The 22,644-nt window shown below is 38.8% G+C and overlaps 1 protein-coding gene across 2 annotated transcripts in view; it reads right to left on the reverse strand.

Annotated features, from left to right (window-relative positions):
- TBCK (TBC1 domain containing kinase) overlaps positions 1–22,644 on the reverse strand; it is a 137,062-nt gene that overhangs the window by 88,045 nt on the left and 26,373 nt on the right. For both annotated transcript variants that reach the window (XM_054990337.1, XM_054990336.1), the window contains exons 4-8: positions 10,495–10,609; positions 3,875–3,948; positions 2,563–2,704; positions 860–920; positions 30–91 (exon numbers count right to left, since the gene is read on the reverse strand). In XM_054990337.1, coding sequence (XP_054846312.1) covers positions 30–91; positions 860–920; positions 2,563–2,704; positions 3,875–3,948; positions 10,495–10,609 — 454 coding nt within the window. The remainder of the gene's footprint in view (positions 1–29; positions 92–859; positions 921–2,562; positions 2,705–3,874; positions 3,949–10,494; positions 10,610–22,644) is intronic.

The raw sequence follows: 22,644 nt of genomic DNA on the forward strand, positions 1-22,644 counted from the left end.
AATTAAGCAATACAAACTTCTGTTCAGACCTTGATAACGTCCAGACAGCCATGTTCCTCAGCTAGTACCGTTATGATATCATCCACACATCCTACAAGACAGAACAGGAAAAGGAACATTATCAACATGAAATAACGAGAAAAAAGCCCATAGAAATCTTTCCCTTCCATATGGGGACCTGTCACCAGGCTGCCTGCTTGCAAGTTAATCATTTTCTAAAGGACCAATTTTTTCCAGTCCCCAAAATGGATATGCATACTTGTATGTGAAGAATGCATGATGGGTAATTTATTCATACATTTTTGTAACACTGAAAACATTTTGTAATGAGAAGGATTTCATCTTTCCAAAACTTCAAAAAAAACTACAAAAATAATCTACCGTAGGTTGCCTATGGATGCTAATATTAGCTAAGCTGGCATTAATAATTTATGTTTTTAGCTTATGATTATGAATCACTTTAAATTGTGTGTCAAGTGAGTTGAACACTGAAAGCTCTACAGAAATGCTAATATTATTATTTATTTTGGGATCAGTTATCTGGTATGCTTTGAAAGCAATAGGGAATAGTGACTTGGATTTGAATTCTCAACATTCTTACTAATCAAGATCACCCTGATCAGAGAAGCAATTATTATTTTGGCTTGTTTAATCTCCTATATGGTTAGAGTTTTCTTTTACACGATCACTTACTATGCTCCTCTGCAATGTATGGGTAATATTGCTTTGATGTATCCTTAAACCTTCTGACATTCAGATGCATTGAAAATCTGGTGTTTCTGAGTCAGTAGTCTTCTTATCATGATTCATCTGGGTCTTTACGTAGTGGTAACCCTGCAGTTGTTTTTACCTTACTCACCGAGATTAAGTATAAGTTTTAATCTTTCAGCCACATCCAAACTCTGGAACAGCTTCCTGCCCTAAAGGCAAAAGCAAGGCATAAGATTAATAGAACATTATTATAAAATAGATGCCCAGTGTATGTTCTCAAAGCTAATATTAAGAGGCTGCCATTACAGTTTTATGAATCATATGCATCAGAAGCTGCTGTGTCAACTTCAAAGTCAATATGAAGAACGTAAACTTGTTATTACGTTGTTAATAACACAGGGCTGGAACCAATGAACGTAACAAGATCACAGAACTGATCTCTTCCCCTTCCCTTGGTGGTTCAACTTCCCGTTCTTGAACAGCTGTTCCTGAAAGGCAGGTGATGCTCTACCGAGGTTGTGAATGGGAAGGACAGACAGAAATACAACTTGCACAAGCAATTTTTCCACAAGCTGTCCTGTCCTGTGCTGCATATAGCTCAATGCCCTAAAGTCAAGGATAAGTTTTCAAGCAGTAGAGGGGAGAGGAAGGTGGCATGTTATAGCCCGGTCTCATCAGATTTTGGAAGGTAGTTGGAAGGGAGGAACCTTCCTATGAACTGGTTCCATTGGATGCATTGAACAATAATAAAACCCAAAGGCAAGAACAGAAGAAATTGGTCAAGGTGTTATAATGTATAGTTTTAAAAGCCTTTTCTTATCAGCCAACCTGCCACGCTGCATTTTGCCTAGGAATGAGCAGATCCGCCCACCTCCAACCAGACTAGGATTTGTTCAGTTCTTAATCCCTGGGTTTCATTCCTGTGGCCTTCCAACAAATTTTAATACAACTTTGACCAGCAGAACTCAAAGAGTATTGACAGAACACTCCTTCCTGACTGGAGGCAGTAGAAATCCCTTTAGCCCTCTGTTAAAAAGCTAATATATTTTAAAAATGATTTTCAACAGGCAACAGGCATTTTCCTGTGCTGCAGAGGAGCTCAATTACAGAAGAGTCCACCATATAAAACATTCTTCCTTTCCAAGGCATGCTACTCTTTTTCAAGACAGCTCTCTGAGAGAAAGCTGACTTAAATTTTTCACTAGTCCAATCAGTCATCATCATGAAATCCAATTAAGGTGGATTTTGCTATTGAATCATAGTCCTCTGATCTCTTCCCCTTGCCCCTGGATCCTGGGATCTACTGGAGATGTACTGAATCATTTGAGAGAGGGTCATACTTTGGGGTGGTTTCTCCCAATATCCACAGCTTGTGAGCACACTGTAGGATTAAATCTTGTAGGTGTGCACTTAGGCAACCCAAAGTTTCAGGGATTCCAAGCAAGTGCATCCATATTTTGCTGTAGAAACCAAAATAATATCAAGTCTTTCAAAGCTAGCTCTTTGAATTCTGAAATAAATATTTCAGAATTGAAAACTAAAATTTCAGTACTGCAAGTTTTGAAGGGTTCCTCTTTGTTCTTGTGTTTCTGTGTTGGACTCTTCCCTACATATCATAGCAGCAGTTTAATATCCCAGCCTTTATTCTCCCTGCCTGCTACTCTCATAAAATTATTTTTATTCTGTGGTCAACCTGGTACTGATTTTCATAGTATGAACATTCACTTTTTTATTTAAACAAGTTGAATTGAAAATATGACTCATATGGAACAAAAACACACTTGTGCAAAGCTGTTTTATCTTAAGTCATCTTATCCCCTATCTATGTGTAATCATTTAAATGTTACATACCACACAGAGCTCAAATAATATAATACCAAGAGACCATACATCAGATTTAGGACCTGAAGGTAAAGGCTTTTCACTTTGACTATGATCGCTGGATTTGATAATTCCCTGTGCAATTACTTCTGGTGCCAGGTATGAAGGATATCTACAGTAATGAAAACAACAATTTAAGTAACACAAGATACAGCAAGGAACTCAGAGAAATCATTCAAATGAAGCAATTCTTTTCTTACGAACATTGGACAAATTACCGAAGGACAAATGTTCAATGTTAGCTTGGAAAAATAAATGTTGACATGGCAGGGAGGAATACAAAATATATTATACTACACTTTTTACTTTGGTAAATCACTATATAGTTTGTCTTGTTTATCCTTAAAGATGTTGTGATGACAGATAAACTCTTTGAGGCAGCTTATCCGCTATTCCTGATCTCCCCTTACCATGCACAGCCAAAAGGCATGTTATACATTCCACAAAGTTCACTGGTAAATTGACCATGTTTTGGCAATGCGTCATGCAAACTGGGAGCATGCCTTATAGCACTGCCCCTGAGTCTGCTACAATGCACAAAGGTTCTGCAAGTTGTGCAGTAAATAGATACCTCAAAACTATTTCCCCTCCAAGCACAGACCTCATTCCTGGACCACTTATACTACACTGAAGATCGATAACAGTATTGCAGTGACATTAGTATGGTGGATCTATTAGGACTGTCCTTTCTTGGCTATGAGCAGTTCAACTGCCCACACTGAAGCACACTGGGACCATCACTTTTTCACCATATGTATCCACCTAGCTCTACACCCTGGCTTCAAATACTAGCTAAGCAGATAACCTTTAGCATTGTTAGCAATAGAGCAGACATAATGCTTTACTGTTTCATACATGGCTTGCAACCTTTTAGTCATGGTTCAGTAGCATGAGTGCTTGGACCTCCAAAGGCAACCTTTTGTTTATTTAAAAAAACAGATTTTTATACTTCTAACCATATCATTTCCTATTGCAGCTAAGCAACTGGGCTTTTCAGTATATGTAAACAGCTGAAGATTCTGTGATATTATATGTGACCCTTTATCCCTGAAAGCTACCAGTTGTATTCTGAAAAAGCTCATATACTATTTAACTCAGCAGCAAAGTATCCAGTCCTCAGTATCTCTACTTAAAGAATTTTGGACTGCAGATGCTGAAAAAAAGATCTTCTGGAACATTTACTGCCCATCAGAGTAGACAATACTGAATTTGACAGGGCAGTTATTGGCATCTTTATATGTTCAATACCTAATAAGTCCACAATGTAGACATCTATTCTTACCCTATAGGAAAATCAACATCAGCACCATAAGCTGTCATGTGGTAAAGGCCAAATTTAGCCAACTTGGTATGCTCCTGTTACAAAGACAAAAAAATCAATGAGCTACAGAATAATATTTTTATTTGGTAGTTTATGGTAGTCTTAAAAACTTAATAGCATTTATGGCTCTAAATATCTGAGGTCACAGCAGATACAAGTAGTCAGGTGACTACTACTTTAGTGGAATGGCTCTGCAGAATCCATACTGATATTTTCCATAGACTGTTCAATACTGATATAAATTTGTTGCTACCAAAAACCTTTAACAGTTTTATACAAGTAATTTAAGTCCTACATAGAACAGTTTAGAAAATTTTCATCCTATTGTGAAAACCAGTATGATCTACAAAGTTTCCATACTTTGCAACCAAACACCTTGTTTACACATGTGAAGTTGTGAACTTCTCTTTACAAGACTGTGAAATCAAGATCCTTTTCATGAAAGTTGGAGATTTGAAAAAAAACACAATTTTACAGTTTTATTATAAATTTAATAAAGATATTCCAAATTAAAACACCGCCAGTCATGTTTCTATTATGGTTTAATGATCTGGATTGCAGTCTCACTGGAAAAAAGCTTTGTGTTTTATGTTTTTAGCATTTGAAAAAAAGCAAAGAAATGAAGAAAGAAACTGATTTCTTTAAAAGAAACATCTTCAATTTGTCATTTTTTCATATTCAAGTTTTGAAACAACTCCTGTATTCTTACTCTTAAGAATAAAGCAAAATTCTGATGTCATACCTTAGTATTCACAAACAGAAAATAGAGAAGGAACATGCTAATAATATATTCCATCTGCTTGGAGATTAAATGTCACTTTATTGCTACAGGAGGGTATATTTCAAAAATGTAGGAAAGAATTGACAAATTATTTCAGGATAAATACTACAATTGATGTTAATCCAATAACAATAGGGGAAGCCAGTAAAGCCTACATAAGAGGGACCTTATTAACAATAGCATCCAGAAAGGAAAAAGAAAGGTTGAGAGTTATGGACGATCTAATCCAAAAACTGAAGAAACTGGAACAAGAACACAAAATAATAAGGGATAAAGATATATGGAAAGAATTCAAAGAATCAATTTGATTTACTGGAGATAGAAGAAACTCAGAAAAAAAACTGAAATATTTAAAACAAAGCCATTTCGGAGCTGCAAACAAACCTGGAAGATACTTGGCGTACTGTTTGAGAAAAGAAAGAAAAAAGAAGGATACCTGGAATTAGGAAAGACAATCAAGTAATCTATAAAGAGCTAAAAATGAAGGATCAAATTAGAACTTTCTTTTCTAATATTTACAAAGAAGGAGCTGTAGAGGAAGAAGAGATGGAGAAGTATTTGCTAGAGACACCAATCAAAGAGTTTACTACAAAGCATGAAAATATTCTAAATCAAGTAATAACAATACCAGAAATTAACTTTACCATCAAAAAATTAAAGGCAGCGAAGGATCCAGGTCTGGATGGATTGATAGCTGCTTTTTATAAATGTTTTGAGGATATAGTAGCTATGCACCTACAAAAAGTGATGAAGGAGATACAGGACAGGAAGAACTTACCACGGACATGGCAAGAGGCGCATATAATTTTAATACATACGTAATACAGAATACGTATAGACCCATTTCTTTATTGAATATGGATTATAAGATATTTACAACAATAATGGTGGAAAGATTAAGAAGATGTATCTCAGAAGTAATTTATGAAGACCCAACAGGATTTGTTCTGAAGAGATACATGAAAGATAACATTAGATATCTCCTCAATGCAACTGAATATTCAAGAAGGAAGAGGGGGGAAACTGCATTTATGTTTCTGGATGCTGACAAAGCATTTGATAATGTCTTGGAAATTTCTTATGAAAGCATTGCAAAGAATGAACTGTGGGACTGAGTTTTTGAATTGGATGCAAAGTATTTATACTAACCAGCAAGCCACTATCCTATTTAATGTTTTGTTTACAGAGAAAATTGAAATAACGAAAGGAACACGACAGGGGTGCCCAATATCACCATTATTGTTTATTATTGCTTTGGAAATTCTGGCGGTAAGAATCAAGCAAGACAGTATAATCGATGGAATAAAGGAGGGGAAAGATTATATATATATATATATATATATATATATATATATATATATATATATATATATATATATATATATATATATATATATATAATGAAAAGCTATGCAGATAATGTGGTTATATCAGTGACAAATCCAAACAATTCTCTGATTTATGTAATGGAACAAATATTAAAATTTGGACAGCATATACATCTGGACAGATATAAATTGAATAAAAAGAAAACAAAGGTAAAGTTACTTTCGGCAACAACAGAAGAACAAGAAATGATTGGAAAAATAATGGACTCTGCTATTACTACAAAGCCTATAAAATATTTAGGAATAAATGTATCGGCACAAAATGAGAACCTATACAAGAACAATTATCAAAAAAATGTGGACAAGCATTACTGAAGATTTGCAAAGATGGGAAAAATTGAATATTTCATGGTTAGGAAAAATTTCTGCTGTTAAAATGAATATACTACCAAAATTGAACTTTTTGTCTCAAATGGTGCTAATTCATATAGATCAAAAGATTTTTAAAAAGTGGCAGAAAGTAATAAATGATTTTATATGGAAAGGGAAGAAACCAAGAATAAGATCTAAAGTATTACAGGATGAAAAAACCAAGGAGGAGTGACAGTACCGAATATTAAATTATACCGCCAGGCAGCGGCATTGGTTTGAATAACTGACTGGATTATAAATCTGAGTAGAAGACACATCAAATTGGAGACAACTGATGCTAAAGAGGGTATTCATAACTATGCTTAAATCAGTAAAATCCATTCAAAAGCAAGATGGTGTTCATATACTAAGAGGTGGACTACTTAAAATATGGTTTCAATGCAGAAATAGATTGAGCCCACCAATCTCGCCACTGATGTTGCCAATAAATGCTTATTGTGATGCCACCACTACAAATAGAATTGATCAGTTCAGCTATGAATTTATGACAGATGAGCAAGGTAATGTGAAAACTTGGCAAGAAATCCAAGCTCAAGGGAAAAACATTTCATGGTTGATATATCATCAAATAGTATCGAAGTTCAAAGAACAAACTCTCAAAGAAGGCAGCAGATTAAGAGAAAAAACAGAATTCGCATTACTAATAAGTGGTGGCTTGAAGCATTTATTAGGAAAAAATATCAAATTCTACTGCAACACCACACAGAAATGGAACAAGATAAAAATTGTATGTTGAAATAGATGAAAAACTTCAGAGAAACCATCTCCATGAATCAATGGGAAGATCTATGGACCAAAAATATTAAATCTACAGATTGCCAATTGTTAAGAGAGTGCCAAACCAAGAGGGCTACTAATGTATCATCTAAATGTTCTTTAGATGGTATACTATGCCCAAAGATATCGCAAGAATTAGTAAGGACTATAGTGGACAGTGCTGGAAATGTCAATGTATGGATGAAACATTTTATCACATGTAGTGGACATGCAAAGAAGTATGAAGATGTTGGCTAAAGATACATGAAGAGATACAGAAGATTCTTAAACTCAGGTTTGTGCTGAACCCGAAAAATATGCTATTAAATATTTTACCAAATAATAGCGATGAGCATGAAGCGAAATACAAACCAAAGTTTGTGATGAACCGGGTCGGTTCATGGTTCGCGAACTGGCGGTTCATCAGAGCCCATTTCTGACAAACTGCCACAAACTTTAGGCTGGTTCCTTTTTTTGTTCGTCACTGCAGACAGCCTGGCGCCGATCAATCAGTTTCCTAGGCAACAGGGGATAGACTTCCTGCAGACCTTCTGCTGACCTGAAAGTGGCCTTCTGCTGGCCCAGAAGAGACCTTCTGCTGACCCGGAAGTGACAATTTGCTGACCTGGATGTGACATTTTCATGAACCAAATGAACCAGTTTGCGAACTGGGGCAGGTTCATGAAAGTTCATGGTTTGTGGTTCGTGAAATGCTACGAACCACGAACTACACGGTTCAGTTTTTTTCTGGTTCGTGCCCAACTCTACTGAATAATGTTACAAAAGAAGAGGGAGATCTTTATTGGTATATGGTGACAGCCATGAGAATACTATATGTATGGAAACAGATTCATGCCCTGACATGCCTGAGTGGACAGACCAGACAGAAGAATATGCATCAATGGCTTAATTAACTTCCCATGAGCATAATAGATCAATATCAGATTTTTAATGAAAATGGAAAGATTTCTTTGACTATTTAAGTTAAAACTAAAATAAATTAAGGTAATTATATTATAGAGACAAAATACAGAAGAGATGACTGATTAAAAATAATTGACATTAAAGTTTGGATATAAGCAGCTAAGGAGACGGGAAAAGAACTATAATATAATTTAGTTGTGCTGTTACATACTTTGAATATATTTAAATCTAACTCAAATATAGTACTTGTATAAGTTTCTATGCACTTTCTATTGTTATTCATATCCTTTCTTTTTAAATAAAACCTTTACTCAAAAAAAGAATATATTTCATCTGCTTGTTTATCATTCTTCTAGAAAACATAAGGGAAATAACTAGCATCATTTTACAAAATAAGTTGTTCTAAACAACACATCATTCACAATGTTTAGTGTAAATTCTCTAAATACAAGAACACTAAACACACTTTTCATAGAAAAGTAGGAAATACATTTGAACAAACAAAACATATATTTGCGTGTGTTCTAAATATGCTGAAAAGATTCTTCCCAGTAAGTGTTCAGTATTCCTCTCTAAGACCTGCAAACCGCAACCAGTGGACAGAATATCAGAATTCACAATGTTCACTCACGTTCTCCGGTGAGTTAAATGTTGTGGCATTTGATAAATGATTTCATACTAAGACTCGTATCTTAAAAGAATATGAAATGAGTTGAGAAAGAATTGGGGTTACAGTGAAGGGGATCAAGGTTCCTCAGGCTAAGAAATATCTGCTCAGATCAGAGACCAAGGTGTAAAATACACCTTGGAAGTATACTCGAAGAAACATCACATGAGGATTTAACTTTTGTTGTTGTTGTTTTTTAAAAAAACAACCTTATGTAACAGCAGAATTAATCCTATCCACAACCCAACAGCAATTTGTTTATTGTTTCGGTGTTAAATGTTATTGTGCTTCAAGTTCTTAAAGCCTGACAGATAATAGGCAAAACCAAGGCAGCAAGCCATTTCAGCAGGCTGAACTGCACATTAGAGATGGGCACGAACCACAAAAAAACCGAACCATGAGGCTCGTGGTTCGTGGGTTTTCATGAACCAGGAACCATGAAATGGCACGAACTGGGGCAAGTGCACGAACCAGTTCGCGGTTCATGGGGTTTAAATACCCCTTTCCAGCTGCTTAGCAGTGGCAGGGAAAGGAGCATTTGACAGTTTAAAGGGCCCTCTCCTGCCTTGTAAGAGGCAGGCCCCTTTAAAGGCCCCTGGGGAAAAGGCCATTTAAACTGCCCCTTTAATACGACCCAAACAAACCAGTAGACCAGTTCATGGAAGTTCGTCGAAACGAGCTTCCATGAACCACTGGATCACGAACCGTGAACCGACTTGGTTCATGCATTTTTTGGGGTTGTAATTCGATTAGTGCCCATCTCTACTGCACATATAGGAAGGTCCATGGGTCTTCTGCAGGAATTCGCCCCAGGTTAATATATGCTCAGTTATACATTGCAGGCACTACCCAAGCATCATTACAGTGGGAGAAACAGGAAGATGGCACATGATGAAGGTAGTACAAATTTCACTTACTATGTTCATGCTCAATTTTAATTTAGAAGACAGTGTGTATATGTTTACAGAGGAATCTGTGCGTCAACTCCCATACTACTGGAATCCCTGATCACCATTTCTGAAGACCTTCGCAGTACTTCAAAAAAAAACCACTTTGATCAGAGGCAAAAGCATTACAAAAGCAATTAGTGTTCAGAATGAAAGGGGCCAGGACAGAAATTTCTCTAATATATCATGCTTCAGCTCTGGAAAAAAAATGATTTTCTTCTCCTTGGTAGGTCAAATTTAAAAATGGTATCCTAACTCCCACTAAGACTAGTACATGTCTGTATGTGTATAGTAAGTATAAATATTGCTAACACTTCTTAAGCTTAGTACTATAATGGGAGAGGGATTGGAAGATTCTTTCCTTAAGATCAAAGCAAACAGTGCTGCAAACCTGTCAAATGCCACATTAAATATTAAGGAAAGTGCATCTGGAAATGGGAATACTTTGGAAAGGGTAGATTCACAGAAACACTTTTTGTGCCAACTTTCACTCCCCCCATATCTGTATTTTTCCCATTATGAACACACATGCATATTCTGTACATACAGCAGAGATCACACAAAACCTGCAGATGTTACGGTGAACTCATACTTTGCACTACATTTACATTTCAACAGATTTTAGCAACCATTACATTTATAAAACAGATACTACCCCCCAAATTATTTCAAACGATACTGTCATTATGTAGATGATGGCCAAGAATATCGACAGACAGCCTAAAAATAAAATCCCATAGCCTTACCTCTTGATCCACCATGATATTGTGAGGCGAAAGGGCCCGGTGGACTATTCCATGCCTGTTCATGTACTGCAATCCCTCCAACACTTCATAAGCTATACACAAAATCCTAAAAGAGCTGAAAAAGTAATTAAGACAACAGTAATTAGCCCATTTAATACTTTGAAATACTTTTTTCTATTGGGAGAGGATATATCTTCTACATACAATCAACATTCCTATCACCTTTAATGATTTTAATATTCAGTGAGCATAAACTGTGTCATAAGAACATAAGCAGAGCCTCCTAGCATTGGTATTCACAGATCTACAGTACAAAATCAATGGCCTTAGACTGGAGTAACTCTGCTTAGAATTGCACCGTTGGTGCCTCTGAATATCGAAAATCCTTTTTCTCGCCAAGGCTAGTATTGACTCAAGAGGAGCATCAATGCAATTCACTTTGCTTTCCTTCTTAATGTTACCTTCCACATACTGATGGCAAATTCACATAAACTAATAACCATGTATCATTCAATACAGTACACATGCTATCTAAGTTATGCAAAAAGAGAGGGGGACAAAAGAGAAAGCCTAGTAATGGTCTAGACTCTAGAGGAAAACTAGCTGGACCTTGAGCACAGGTCTTCATCACAGATCCAAAGAGTTTTGGTATTCTTTAAACAGGGAAGATGCATCATAGGAAATAAGTACTCTAAAACAAGAAATCTTACAGATTTTAAAATGTTTTTGACTCAGTTCCAGACACATACTTTTCAAAGGTCTATAACATACTTCTTATCATTTGATCCAATTTTTCATGTATATGGAACAAAGATTTAGGATATGAATTAAGTAATGATGTACAGAGATTTGCTGTCGTCTTTGGATTGTCCCTTGGATTGTCCCTTGTCTTGCGTTTAAGGAGAATCTAGCTAAAATTATTTATCGCCTTTATATTGACCTAAAAATCAGTGAAAATGTATAACTCTTGTTTGATTCTTTGTTGGTTCTGTAATACCGTAGAGGACAATTTCATGCATATGTGGTAGTAGAGCTCTCAAACCAAAGTGCATTGGAGAAGGATAGAGTAATTCCAGTAACTCTGGAACAATTACTCCTTAATAACCATGTTGACGGTTGATTTGAGAAACAACATACATGTCCAAATAAATAGAATGGAGGAATAATATCCTGGTGATACACTGCATACTCTGGGAAAAGCAGCACTTTAAAGACCAACTAGATTTCCAGGGTATGAGCTTTTAAAGTGCTACTGGACCCGAATCTTGCCCTTCTACTACATACCAGCATGGCTACCCACCTGAAACTATCTGCATGGTCTGGATTTTTCATTTCGGAATATGAGAAACAGCTATACTTTACTGAGACACTGGAGGGCCTCCTCTACATACCCATCTGTCTAAAAAGCAGAATATCCTGGAACAGAACATGTTCAGGAATCAATTTGTTTGCTAAATCCTCTACTCAGTCTATACTACTCAACGGATAACCACATTACATGAAATGTGAAATTAGAGTAAAATGTGCTATATTGTGATAAAGGTGACATTAGTGTGTCTGACAGGTGATACAAACTTATGCTGCAGCTAAAAATAATCCCTTTTTTAATACTTGTCTGCTCCATGAGAATGCTTTAAGTTTAGACTCTATCAGTAATTACTGGGAGGAAAATATGGGATGACATAAGCAGACACAATGACTCTGAAGTTTCCTTTTTAAAAAATGTGTCTAGCTGTTCTGTTTTCACAAGACTTCAAAAACATGAAACAACTCTAATTGAACGCAGAGATGTCTGCACAGTTCACAAGACAGCCTTGAAAAAATCATAGTATTGTGGTATGAACTGCCCCATCTACTTCAACGGGCGCATATGGATGCTAGTGTTTAAATGCGGACGTTTTCAATTATTTACCTCAGAATCACAAATAAATTTGTTTTACAAAAGCACTAAAGGAAAAGGTCCCCCACCCCCCAGAAAATGTTTTTTGCATTGTATATGTAAAAGGAAAAACTACCTATAAATGGAACCCATACAAAACATGAGGAAAATGATGAACCATGTTTAAACGCTTCTCAAAATCTGCACAATGAAGTAGCAAGGAGATGCATCCATTTTCATCTTCTTTAATAACAAACCTTAAAGATCTGGAAAACACTGGGCTACCTAATGAAAGCCATTTTAGTTGAAAATGTTGAGTGAATCCATAATGTCTCTGACCATTTCAATTTTTTATTTTTTTTTAAAGAACAAAATTAGTGCTCATTTTCTCCCCTCTAAGTGCATGCCTGCAAGCAGGGCTTTTTTCAGTGGGAATGTGGTGGAATGGAGTTCCGGAACCTCTTGAAAATGGTCACATGGCTGGTGGCCCCGCCCCCTGATCTCCAGACAGAGGGGAGATTAGATTGCCCTAATCTCCCCTCTGTCTGGAGATCAGGAGGCGGGGCCACCAGCCATGTGACCATTTTCTCCGAGGGCAACTCACTGAGTTCCACCACCTCTTTTCCCAGAAAAAAGCCCTGCCTGCAAGTAACTCCAGACAGAGGTTCAAGAGGTAAGAAAGGATTGACCTCAATATTAAAAAGTGCCAGGACAAGTGTCCATTCTTAGCAAGAAGCAAATTAAGCAGAGGATAGAGAATACTGCAGTAATATTATAGCTGTCACTTGATTAAAGAAGATTTCGCCAATTAATCGCAGGTTTCAATTGATCAAAGCTGCATATGAACACACACCATCATTCTGAAGAGAAAAAAAACCCTTATTGTCAGATGCACACACTTATTTCAGCAGCCATTTTCTTAGAAAAGGCATTTCTTCCAATAGGTGAGAGAAAAGGGAATATTTCTTTTATGTTGGTGACTGTGATACATAGTTTCTTTAAGCACTTGTATTAATTAAAATACATAAATAAACTGCTGCCTGATAATCTAGCAGATGAACCAATTTAGGTTGAGCAAGTTTCACTTTTTCTAAATAGCCATGATGAGTATGTTCAGATGCAAGTCTTAAAAGTCCCAATAAAGCCCATCCTAAACATTTTCTGTTGGAATTAAGCTCAGACTTGCATACCAGTAATTGTGCTTAGAAGCTCAGCATTAACTGGCTTTCCTCCTCATGTCTGAGTTAGAACTTGACAATTTTATGGATACTATGGATTGTCAAAACAACAAATAAGTGGGTTCTAGATCAAAGAAGCCTGAATTCTCACTAGAAGCTGAAATGATTAAACTGAGGCTATCATACTTTGGCCCCATCATGGGAAGACAAGACTCAGTGGAAGAAGACAAGAATGCTAGGGAAAGTTGAAGGCAGTCGGATAAAATAACGACCCTGCAAGACCTGAACAAATCTGTTAATGACAGGATGTTTTACTGCCTTTCTGCAAAACTATGCAAAACCAAATTATTCAAAAGGGACCTTTTCATTCAGATAGGAAAGCTGTAGTGTAAGGAAGTGGTTTTAAAGAGATGCATTGTGAAAGGGATATGGACTAGACTACTGTGTACTCTATTGCTGTAAGTATGATTCTACTGGCTACACTTTCTGCATTGTTTAGAATTGCTTAGGCTCTGGTTCAGCATTGTATCAGCTCTGTACAGGATTTCTGCTTGTTTTCAAAACTGCAAATTTTCATTTGCATACCTAATTGCATTGTTCATTAAATGTCCCTGCAGTCGATTACATTGACTTACACTGTGCAATCCACCTTGAGTCTCGGTGAGAAAGGTGGACTATAAATAACATAAATAAATAAATTCATAGAGTTGCCATAATATGGAAGCGACTTGATAGAACATCACACTCACACACATGCATGCACGTATGCACATACGCATATGTACATGCGCATGCACACGCACCTTTAATCCAAAGAGCAAATACTATTGGCTTTTCAGTCCGTGCTGGACCTTTCATAACAAATGAATACAGTAAGCTTAAACAGTGTGTAATGATTTTGTTCAATTGTTTAACATCTATTCATGTTTAAAGTTTGTTTCTACATTTTTTTCATGGTTCACTGCCTCAGGGATCCTAAATTGGTTATAAAGGGGGCATAAAGTAAATAATAGAGAGGGTGAGCCTTGCAAGATGATCCTTGCTATGCAGAAGGGGCTAATGTGTCCCTATTTCAACATGTGTTTGTATGTACCTTTAAAAAGCAGCTTTGCTTAGCTTCAGGGCTGCTGACAGCTACCACAAGCTCCTCTGTTGCAGTCTCCTACCACCAAGAAGACCCAAATCACATAATTTATGTGGATCTATAGGCCCTGGATTGACCAGGGCCCCAAGAAGTTTGTTCCACTACCCCCCCCCCCCCCCATTTTGGAGGTCCTACCCAATGAGAAAAGAGATTTTACAAACTATAACTGGCAGGCAGCTGGCACCTGAGAAATAGTGCATAAAACAGACTTCTCAAAGTAGGAGTGGCCACTTGACCAGTCAAAAAGGACTCGGTCTTACAACTGCTCAGATATTGTTCAACTATTTTTAAAGCACTAACTTTATTACAACAAAAATAGATATACATCAATGATCAACACATTTGTTACCTATTCAGCAACTATTGTTCAGCAACTATTGTTGTTAAACAATGAATTAAAAAAAACACGAATGAATTATTAAAACAACTAAAGTTTCTGTACATATGAATGATTCACTGAACAATGTGTCTGGGGAGGGAGGCAACTGGGAGACAGCAGCCCTGCCGCCCCAGCCAGCAACCAGGGTCAGAACCCACCTACACCCGGGGAAAGGGGCAAAGGGCCAGGGCCTCAGAGGGCTAGAGGAGGCAGAGAGGCACCAGCTAGACCCACCCTCCAGGGGGGCGATAGGGGACTCAGCAGAGCAGAGGGAGACGGCAAAAGCAGGGGGAATAGGGACCCAGCAGCTGCCCAAACAGAGCTCTTACCTGGCACAGAGGAGAAGCGGCCACAGCAACTCAGACCCACGCCCCAGCCTCCACCTCAGCCTGAAGACAGCAACCTGGCTCAGGAGATGCTCAGAACCAAGCCCCTCCAGGTGAAGCTGCTGAAGGCATTCTGTGGGAATAGCTGGGCAGCCAGCCAAGGGGCCACAGCTGGGCCTACCTTCAGTAATCAGCTCAGCCAGAGAGGCCTGGCAGCCAGCCAACATAACGCAGCTGTTGCTGATCCAGGCAGAACAGCCAGCTACCCCAGCTGTAGCAGCTTGAGACAGCCCAGGCCAATGCTAGGAGGCCAGGGAGGGGTGTGGCCTGGCAGGCAGGACCTGCAAGGAGGGCAGGGCAGTGAGAGAAGGCCCTATAAAGGCTGGCTGGGGAGAACTCTGGGGTGGTGGGTGTGAGTAAGGAGTGATGGTGTGGAGTGGGAGCAGAGCAGTGCGAGGGTGGAGGTGAGTTCTGGGAGGAGATGACGGAGGATGCAGGGGATGAGCATGCCAGGTTGAGCAGGCCAGCGAGTGGACTGAGAGGGAGTCTGGGTGATGTAAACCACCCCTCCTTCCACAGAGCAGGGTCCTGCAGCATCCCTGGCACCCCTCTGATGTCAGGGCCGGCCCAGCCGGTGCCCCGCCCAGCGGCAGCAGCAACAATCCCTGACACAGTTCTTCTTGGCTTTACGCCTGGAACACGAGGGTCAGCCCACCCGACAGTTTCAAGCATTTAAAAAATTAAATGGAAACAAAACAAACAAACAGCAAATGCTAAAATAAGTCAGATTTGAGAAGAAGTTGTACAAGGCAGACAGCAACGCCTGTTCTCCATTTTTATTCCACAATTCCTTCAAGAACCTTGAAGCACCTCATGGTGCTCATCCTCAATTTTATCATCACAACAATCCCATGAAGTAGATTAGCCCAAGAGAGAGAGAGAGAAACTGACCAAACATCACCCAGTACGCTTCATGGCAAATTTTATTTATTTATTTGCTTCATTCATACCCTACCTTTATCCCCAATGGAGACCCAAAGTGGCTTATATCAATCTCCTCTCTTCCATATGATTCTCACACCACCCCTGTGAGGTAGGTTAGGCTGAGAGGGTGTGACTGGCACAAGGTCACCTAATGAGCTTCCATGGCAGAGCATGGATCCTAACCACTACACCATACTGGTCTGCCTAACCCTAGTCCAAGATGCCAACTAGGGGTATGTGCTTCGGGTTTTTGATTCAGGAAAAAATGCCCGAATTCGATCCAATCTGTAAAGATTCGATGTTCCTGAATTGGGGCCAGCATGCTTCCCAAAGCGATTCTGGATGCTTCAGGAACATTTGGGGCCTTTTAAAAGGGATCCCTCCCACCACCCCACTTACTTGAGTCTTCCCAGCAGTGGAGGACGAGGCGGCAGCATGGGCAACAGAGGCACTGGCTGCAGCCTTCCCCACTGCCCAGCTGGCCACTGCGGAGGCGGCAGTGGTGCGAGTGGTGGAGGTGCCAGCCTTCCCCGCTGCCCAGCTGGCCAGCATGGTGGCAGTGGTGCAGGCGGCGGAGGAGCCAGCTCCAGCCTTCCCTGCTGCCCAGCTGGCTCTCAGCTGCAGCGGAGGTGGTAGCAGCGCACCCTCCCACCGCCCAGCCGGGCTTCCCTCCCATCCCGAGAGGTAAGTGGGGTGGGAGGGATCCCCCCTCACTTCGGTATGCTCTGAATCTTTACAGAACATACTGACGCCATTTAAAGACCCGCATCCGAAACGGCTTTTCTCCGGTGCACACCCCTAATGCCAACCAGTCGACCATACATGCCAGTATGAACAGAACTGTTATAGCCTTACTCAACAGTAAACTCCGCTGGGTTCAATGGGTCTTACTCCAAATATTCAGGAAACAAGGCTCAACGTGATGAAAATCAACATTTAGAAAACAAATAAGCAGATTTTTTTTTAAAAAATCCAAAATTATATTTTCTTTATATCAAACTCTCATGAGGATTATATCAAATACATTTTTAGACTCCCTTTTAAAGAAAATCTAGAAAGTGTAAAGTTCTGCCAAGTAACTCTCAAAGACTTCACTGCATGAGTCCAGGAACTGAATGAGTTAAAGCATTTTATTGATAAGCTATTAGTTCATACACTATTACATTCCTTGGCAGGAATGGCCTTTCTCTACAAGCATATAATGTCTATAGGATTCTAAGCCAAGCCCTTTCAGAGAACAGTTACCTATCAATCAATCAGATTTATTTACAGTTAATAACCAGTACAGACTTGGAAAAAACGTGAGTATCATACACAAAATACGCCACTTTGTAAAAATAATTATATAAATATATAATTATATAAAAACTTGGCAATATAAATACAAACGTGTGGGCTTTCAGGGTTAGAAATAAAAGCAGATGTTACTCCTTTGCACATTCCCTGCGGATTCTACAAGCCGCGGCTAAAAATCTGGCACTAGCCAACGTGATCTGGGGATCGGCACCTAACAGGAGCTTATTAGTTAGCTCTGTGTCAGGGAGGCTCGAAATCTTCTTTAATGCAGGTTGGGTATGTTTTATACGTATTTCGTAGTAGAACTTACAAGCAAGCATAATGTGCTCAATTGTTTCTACTTTCCCTGCCTTGCATGGACAAACTCGCTCAGCCATTGGGACCTTCTTATAATGGCCTTCAGGTACTGCAGATGGAAATGTATTACATCAGGCTAATGAGAAAGCCCTACGAAGGGACGGGATCTCCAGGCTTGATAGATAGGAGGCTGGAGAAACCACATATCTTGTTTGCGGGGGAGCTAGGGAACAGTTACCTAAGTTTAATAGATGTACAGCAGAACCCATCCGAGAGGATGTATGAGAAACTTCAAGGCCATGAGGACTTCGCAGGCGAAAGATAAACTGCCGACTGAGAAATAGATAGCAGCATTCCAGACAGTGAACAGCTTCTACCATCTGAGTCACACAGAATCAAACAGGCCTTGCAAAGTGCAAGCAATAGACAGAGTACACAGAGGCCTTGCAGAGCATGACAGGAAACATCCTGACAGTCAAGAAGGACTTACTGCCCCAAAACATTTGACTGAAGTACATTTACATCAACCTGCCTTTTTACTTCTCTCCACTCTTGTGGTTATCTTTCTGCAATACTTCCTCCTCCATTTTCTTTTTACTTTTCTCACTCCACGCCAGACACTCCCTGGGCAAGGGAGAACTTTCTATATATTTATCCTTTGCCAACAGCTGCTTTCAAGAAAGCACTCATAGGGCCTCTACTATTTGAATGGAATGTTGACATTTTTACTGCTTTGCCTCTAAATAGGTTGGGGCTCTTCAGGAGACACCTGCTTTGTACGAAATGAGAAAAGACTTATGTAAAGCTCATATTGTGAACTGAAAGACCATCTAACAAGGCTAGCCATCAAGTTCTTAGCACTCTTATCATTTCTTCCTTTAGGCAACAGGCTGCTCCAAAAAATCAGAACATAGTATTTTCACATTTACACAGAATATACTGTCTGGCATTCTGAAAAATGCTCCCTGTTCTGGACAGACAGGTAGAGATAAGGAAAATCAATGCATGTATAAGTCAGTGGTGCTAGGAGGATGGGTCCAGGTTTCTTAGGAACTGGGGCCACATTTTGGGAACAGCTGCGCCTGTCTCAAAGGGATGGGCTCCACTTGAATTGAATTACTAATATTTAACATCAAAAAGGTTCCAGAGCAGTTTAAAAACTCACTCATGTGGCAAAGCCAAACCTCCAGTTCATCATCCCTTGAGGATAATGGTGAGATTTTGTCAGAGCACCTTAGTAGGGATACAGTAGAAATTGTGGATACAGTAGAAATCGGGAATACAGTACTGAAATTGTTCAGTAACAAATGACTCCCATCCAGATGAGACAAAGTCAAAGGAAAAACTGTATGTGGTAAAGGTGTTTAAATAGGCACGGGGGTAAAACTGCTGTTTGCATACTAGTACTAAATGCCGCAGAGGCAAGATGGGGACATTTTTAGTACTTAGAACTAAGAGAAGGTAAGAAACCACTGGCTATATCTGAAACCTGGTAGAATGGGGAGAATCAGTGGGATATGGTCATTCCCACACCTCAATTTGATAGGAACAACTGGGGTGTCTGTTCTGGGGTGGTGTTGCGCTCTGCCTGAATGGGAGGATTGAGTCTAATTTGAAATCACAGAAGGAACTCCTCCATGGAACTGGTGTACATGGAAAAACATGGGCTTTCTCTGTGGTGGCCCCTACCCTGTGGAATGGCCTGCCTGAGGAGGTCAGGAGAGCCCCCACTCTCCTGCCTTTCTGCAAACGATGCAAAACCGAATTATTCAAAAAGGCTTTTTACTTAGATAGGAGAGCAGTATTGTAAGAAGTGGGGTCTCAGATGCTTCACTAATGAGTTAGGGACCATAGACTTCACCACTATGTTGCCTTACATATTATCTGTTGCTTTAAATTTGTACGTCTCCTATATACTACCTGTACTTCATGTTGTCTAACAGTTCTAGAACTGATTATGTTCTGTTTCAGCAATTCTCCAACTCTGTATTGGATCCTTGCTAATGCTATGTCTTTGTAAACTTGTATTTATTTATCTTATGACATTGTTTATGGAAATGTCCTTGACACTGTACGGAAATGGCCTTGATACTGACTGTACTAATCTCACACTATGTAATCCGCCTTGAGTCTCAGTGAGAAAGGCAGACTATAAATGACAAATAAATAAATACACAAGCCTGAAAAGTGCTTGGAGTGCACCATCACACACTGACAAAAATTCCTGATTTGATCAAAGAGTGACGGAACAAATCATAGAGGCTGCTAAAGGAAACAGTGTTGTAATAACCGGTGGATTTACCATCACATTAATTGGTCAAACGTCTGCACAAATCATGACAGAGAGAGGAAATTTATCAACATAAAGAAGAACTATGCCCTAGAACTCATGCAGTCAGAGAAGAAATGACCACGCATCTGTCCTGAATGATATAGGGGATCTGGTACATGAGGTAAAAAAGGTCAAATATAATAGGGCTTTCTGATTCAATCCCATAAGAGCAGTAAGTTGCCTGGAAAGTCCAATGATACCATGTAGTCTTCAAAAGAAGAAATGTCTCAAAGATAAAGAGGGAGAAAGGGATCATTTACAGAATTTTTCAACACAAAGGCATCTTATATATTCACATCTGACAAATGGTCAGTATGATGAAACTTTTTTCAAACAGCACATATTTCGGCATGTAGAATTTTCCCTTAGAAGAAGCGAGTCCTTCTATAGCTGTCAGTAGTGACAGCTGAATGGAACCCCCGTGTTCAGAGGCAGTATACATCTCAGTCCTAGATACTTAAAGGCAAGACAACCAAGCAGCACTGGTGGTGATATGCTCTACTCCTGGCTTTCTACGAGACATCTGGTTGGCAGATGTTAGCAACATGATGGACTACATGGCCCTTCGGTCATACCCAGCAGGGCTCTTGTGTGGTCAGCTGTCGATGCTGTTTTAGTCCAGGGCTGCTGAATGACAAGGGTTAGACTGAATAGCAGAACTGATCAAAAGAAATTCACGCTGTATGCACATGTTCATTTGAAACCCTTAAAATACAAGTACATCATCTATACCCAAACTTGCATTCAACTTAATGCAAACACAGTTTACAAATTATTGACAGGATTTTTCCAGTGAAGGCAACTGAATATTTTTCTTTCTTTCACTTCTTATCCCTCCCTTCCCACCCCCCAATATGTTTTTGGTTAGGAAGCAGGTAGGTCTATATGAGGGAAAGGACTGTTTGACAATGTTATGTTATAATTTTTTTACAAAAATAAAACTTTACACTAAAATGTGTTAATTCTCTCATATTACTTGATAAATTGCAGAACGAACAAAAAGCCCCATAATGATATTAGAAAGACACCGTGAACCTCTGGTACTTTCTCTCATCCAAAGAAAAACAAAATGTTATAGGGCTGCCCTTTAGGCTTCTCACTGCCCAGGGAACTGAACAGCAGAACACTTTAAATCAAAGAACGGAATAAAAAATGATTTTATTATTTACAGTATTTAAAGCACTGGCTAAGATCTTGGCATATAGAAATAAGCAAATATCGCTGAAAATTCTTCCTCTCTAACTTTTTTTTAAAAAATGGATTCCACTTCTTAATCTCTAAAATATATAAGAAATAGCAGAGACAAACTTTCCATATAACATGAATGGAAGTTATAGGTTGTAGTCCAAAGAATCAATGAGCACTAGGAAATCAACTGGAGCTTTGTTTTTGGTTAACACTGAAGTAGTACTGCCAAAGAGAACAAATTCCTTTTAAAACTTTCCATATAACATGAATGGAAGTTATAGGATGTAGTCCAAAGAATCAATATGCACTAGGAAATCAACTGGAGCTTTGTTTTTGGTTATCACCAGAGTAATACTGTCAAAGAGACACATTCCTTTTAAGCCCTGGCCTAACTTTTCAGCTCAGATTTGTACTGAAAATAGCACTGAATGCTCAAGTCGCATTCAGTATCCTCTCCTATGCATAAGTGTGACTTTTTAGAATGTTAGCCAATAGTTGGAATCCGAAATCAATTATGGTTGCAGTCAACTGCTCTGGGCAGAGCCCTGGACATAATCTGGTGCAAATGAACCATTTTAGCCAGAAACTGTGTTCCACATGGGGAAGCTTTTCCTGATCTAAAGCCAGCTATGGCTTGCAGTGCTCAAAATATGGGCCGTTTTCTTGCACCAGATCTTGCACATCAATACATGGAATGGGTATGGGACCATTTCTCTTCCACTTGCAGCCCTCTGGATTCTGATCATAGGTTTGCACAAAACTAACAGTCACAGAAGTAATAAAATATAATCTTCCAATTATTAGTAACAGCAAGATTTATCAGGAACTGTTATAAAAAAGAAAAACACCTTTTGCAAGCTGGAGATTAAAGATCTTCTGAGAATAAAAATTGCTTCTCTAGAGTCACTTTTAGATATTTAAAATATTTGGAAGTGAGTCTTTTGAGTTTTCTTCTGCTTTTTCAGCTGCAATTATTTTAAAATAGCAAGTCATTCATATTATTAACATTATCCTCTCAATGTATTTTTTCTCCCTGAAGAGTTCTTGACAGGAAATTACTAATTAATTTCATCATTATTTTTCTTTCCTTAAAAATATACATAATATTGCACAGAATGACCCTATGTCGTTTTTTCCAGCTTAAGCT

The sequence above is a fragment of the Eublepharis macularius genome, chromosome 10 (genome assembly GCF_028583425.1).
Source record: "Eublepharis macularius isolate TG4126 chromosome 10, MPM_Emac_v1.0, whole genome shotgun sequence".
NCBI lineage: Eukaryota > Metazoa > Chordata > Lepidosauria > Squamata > Eublepharidae > Eublepharis > Eublepharis macularius.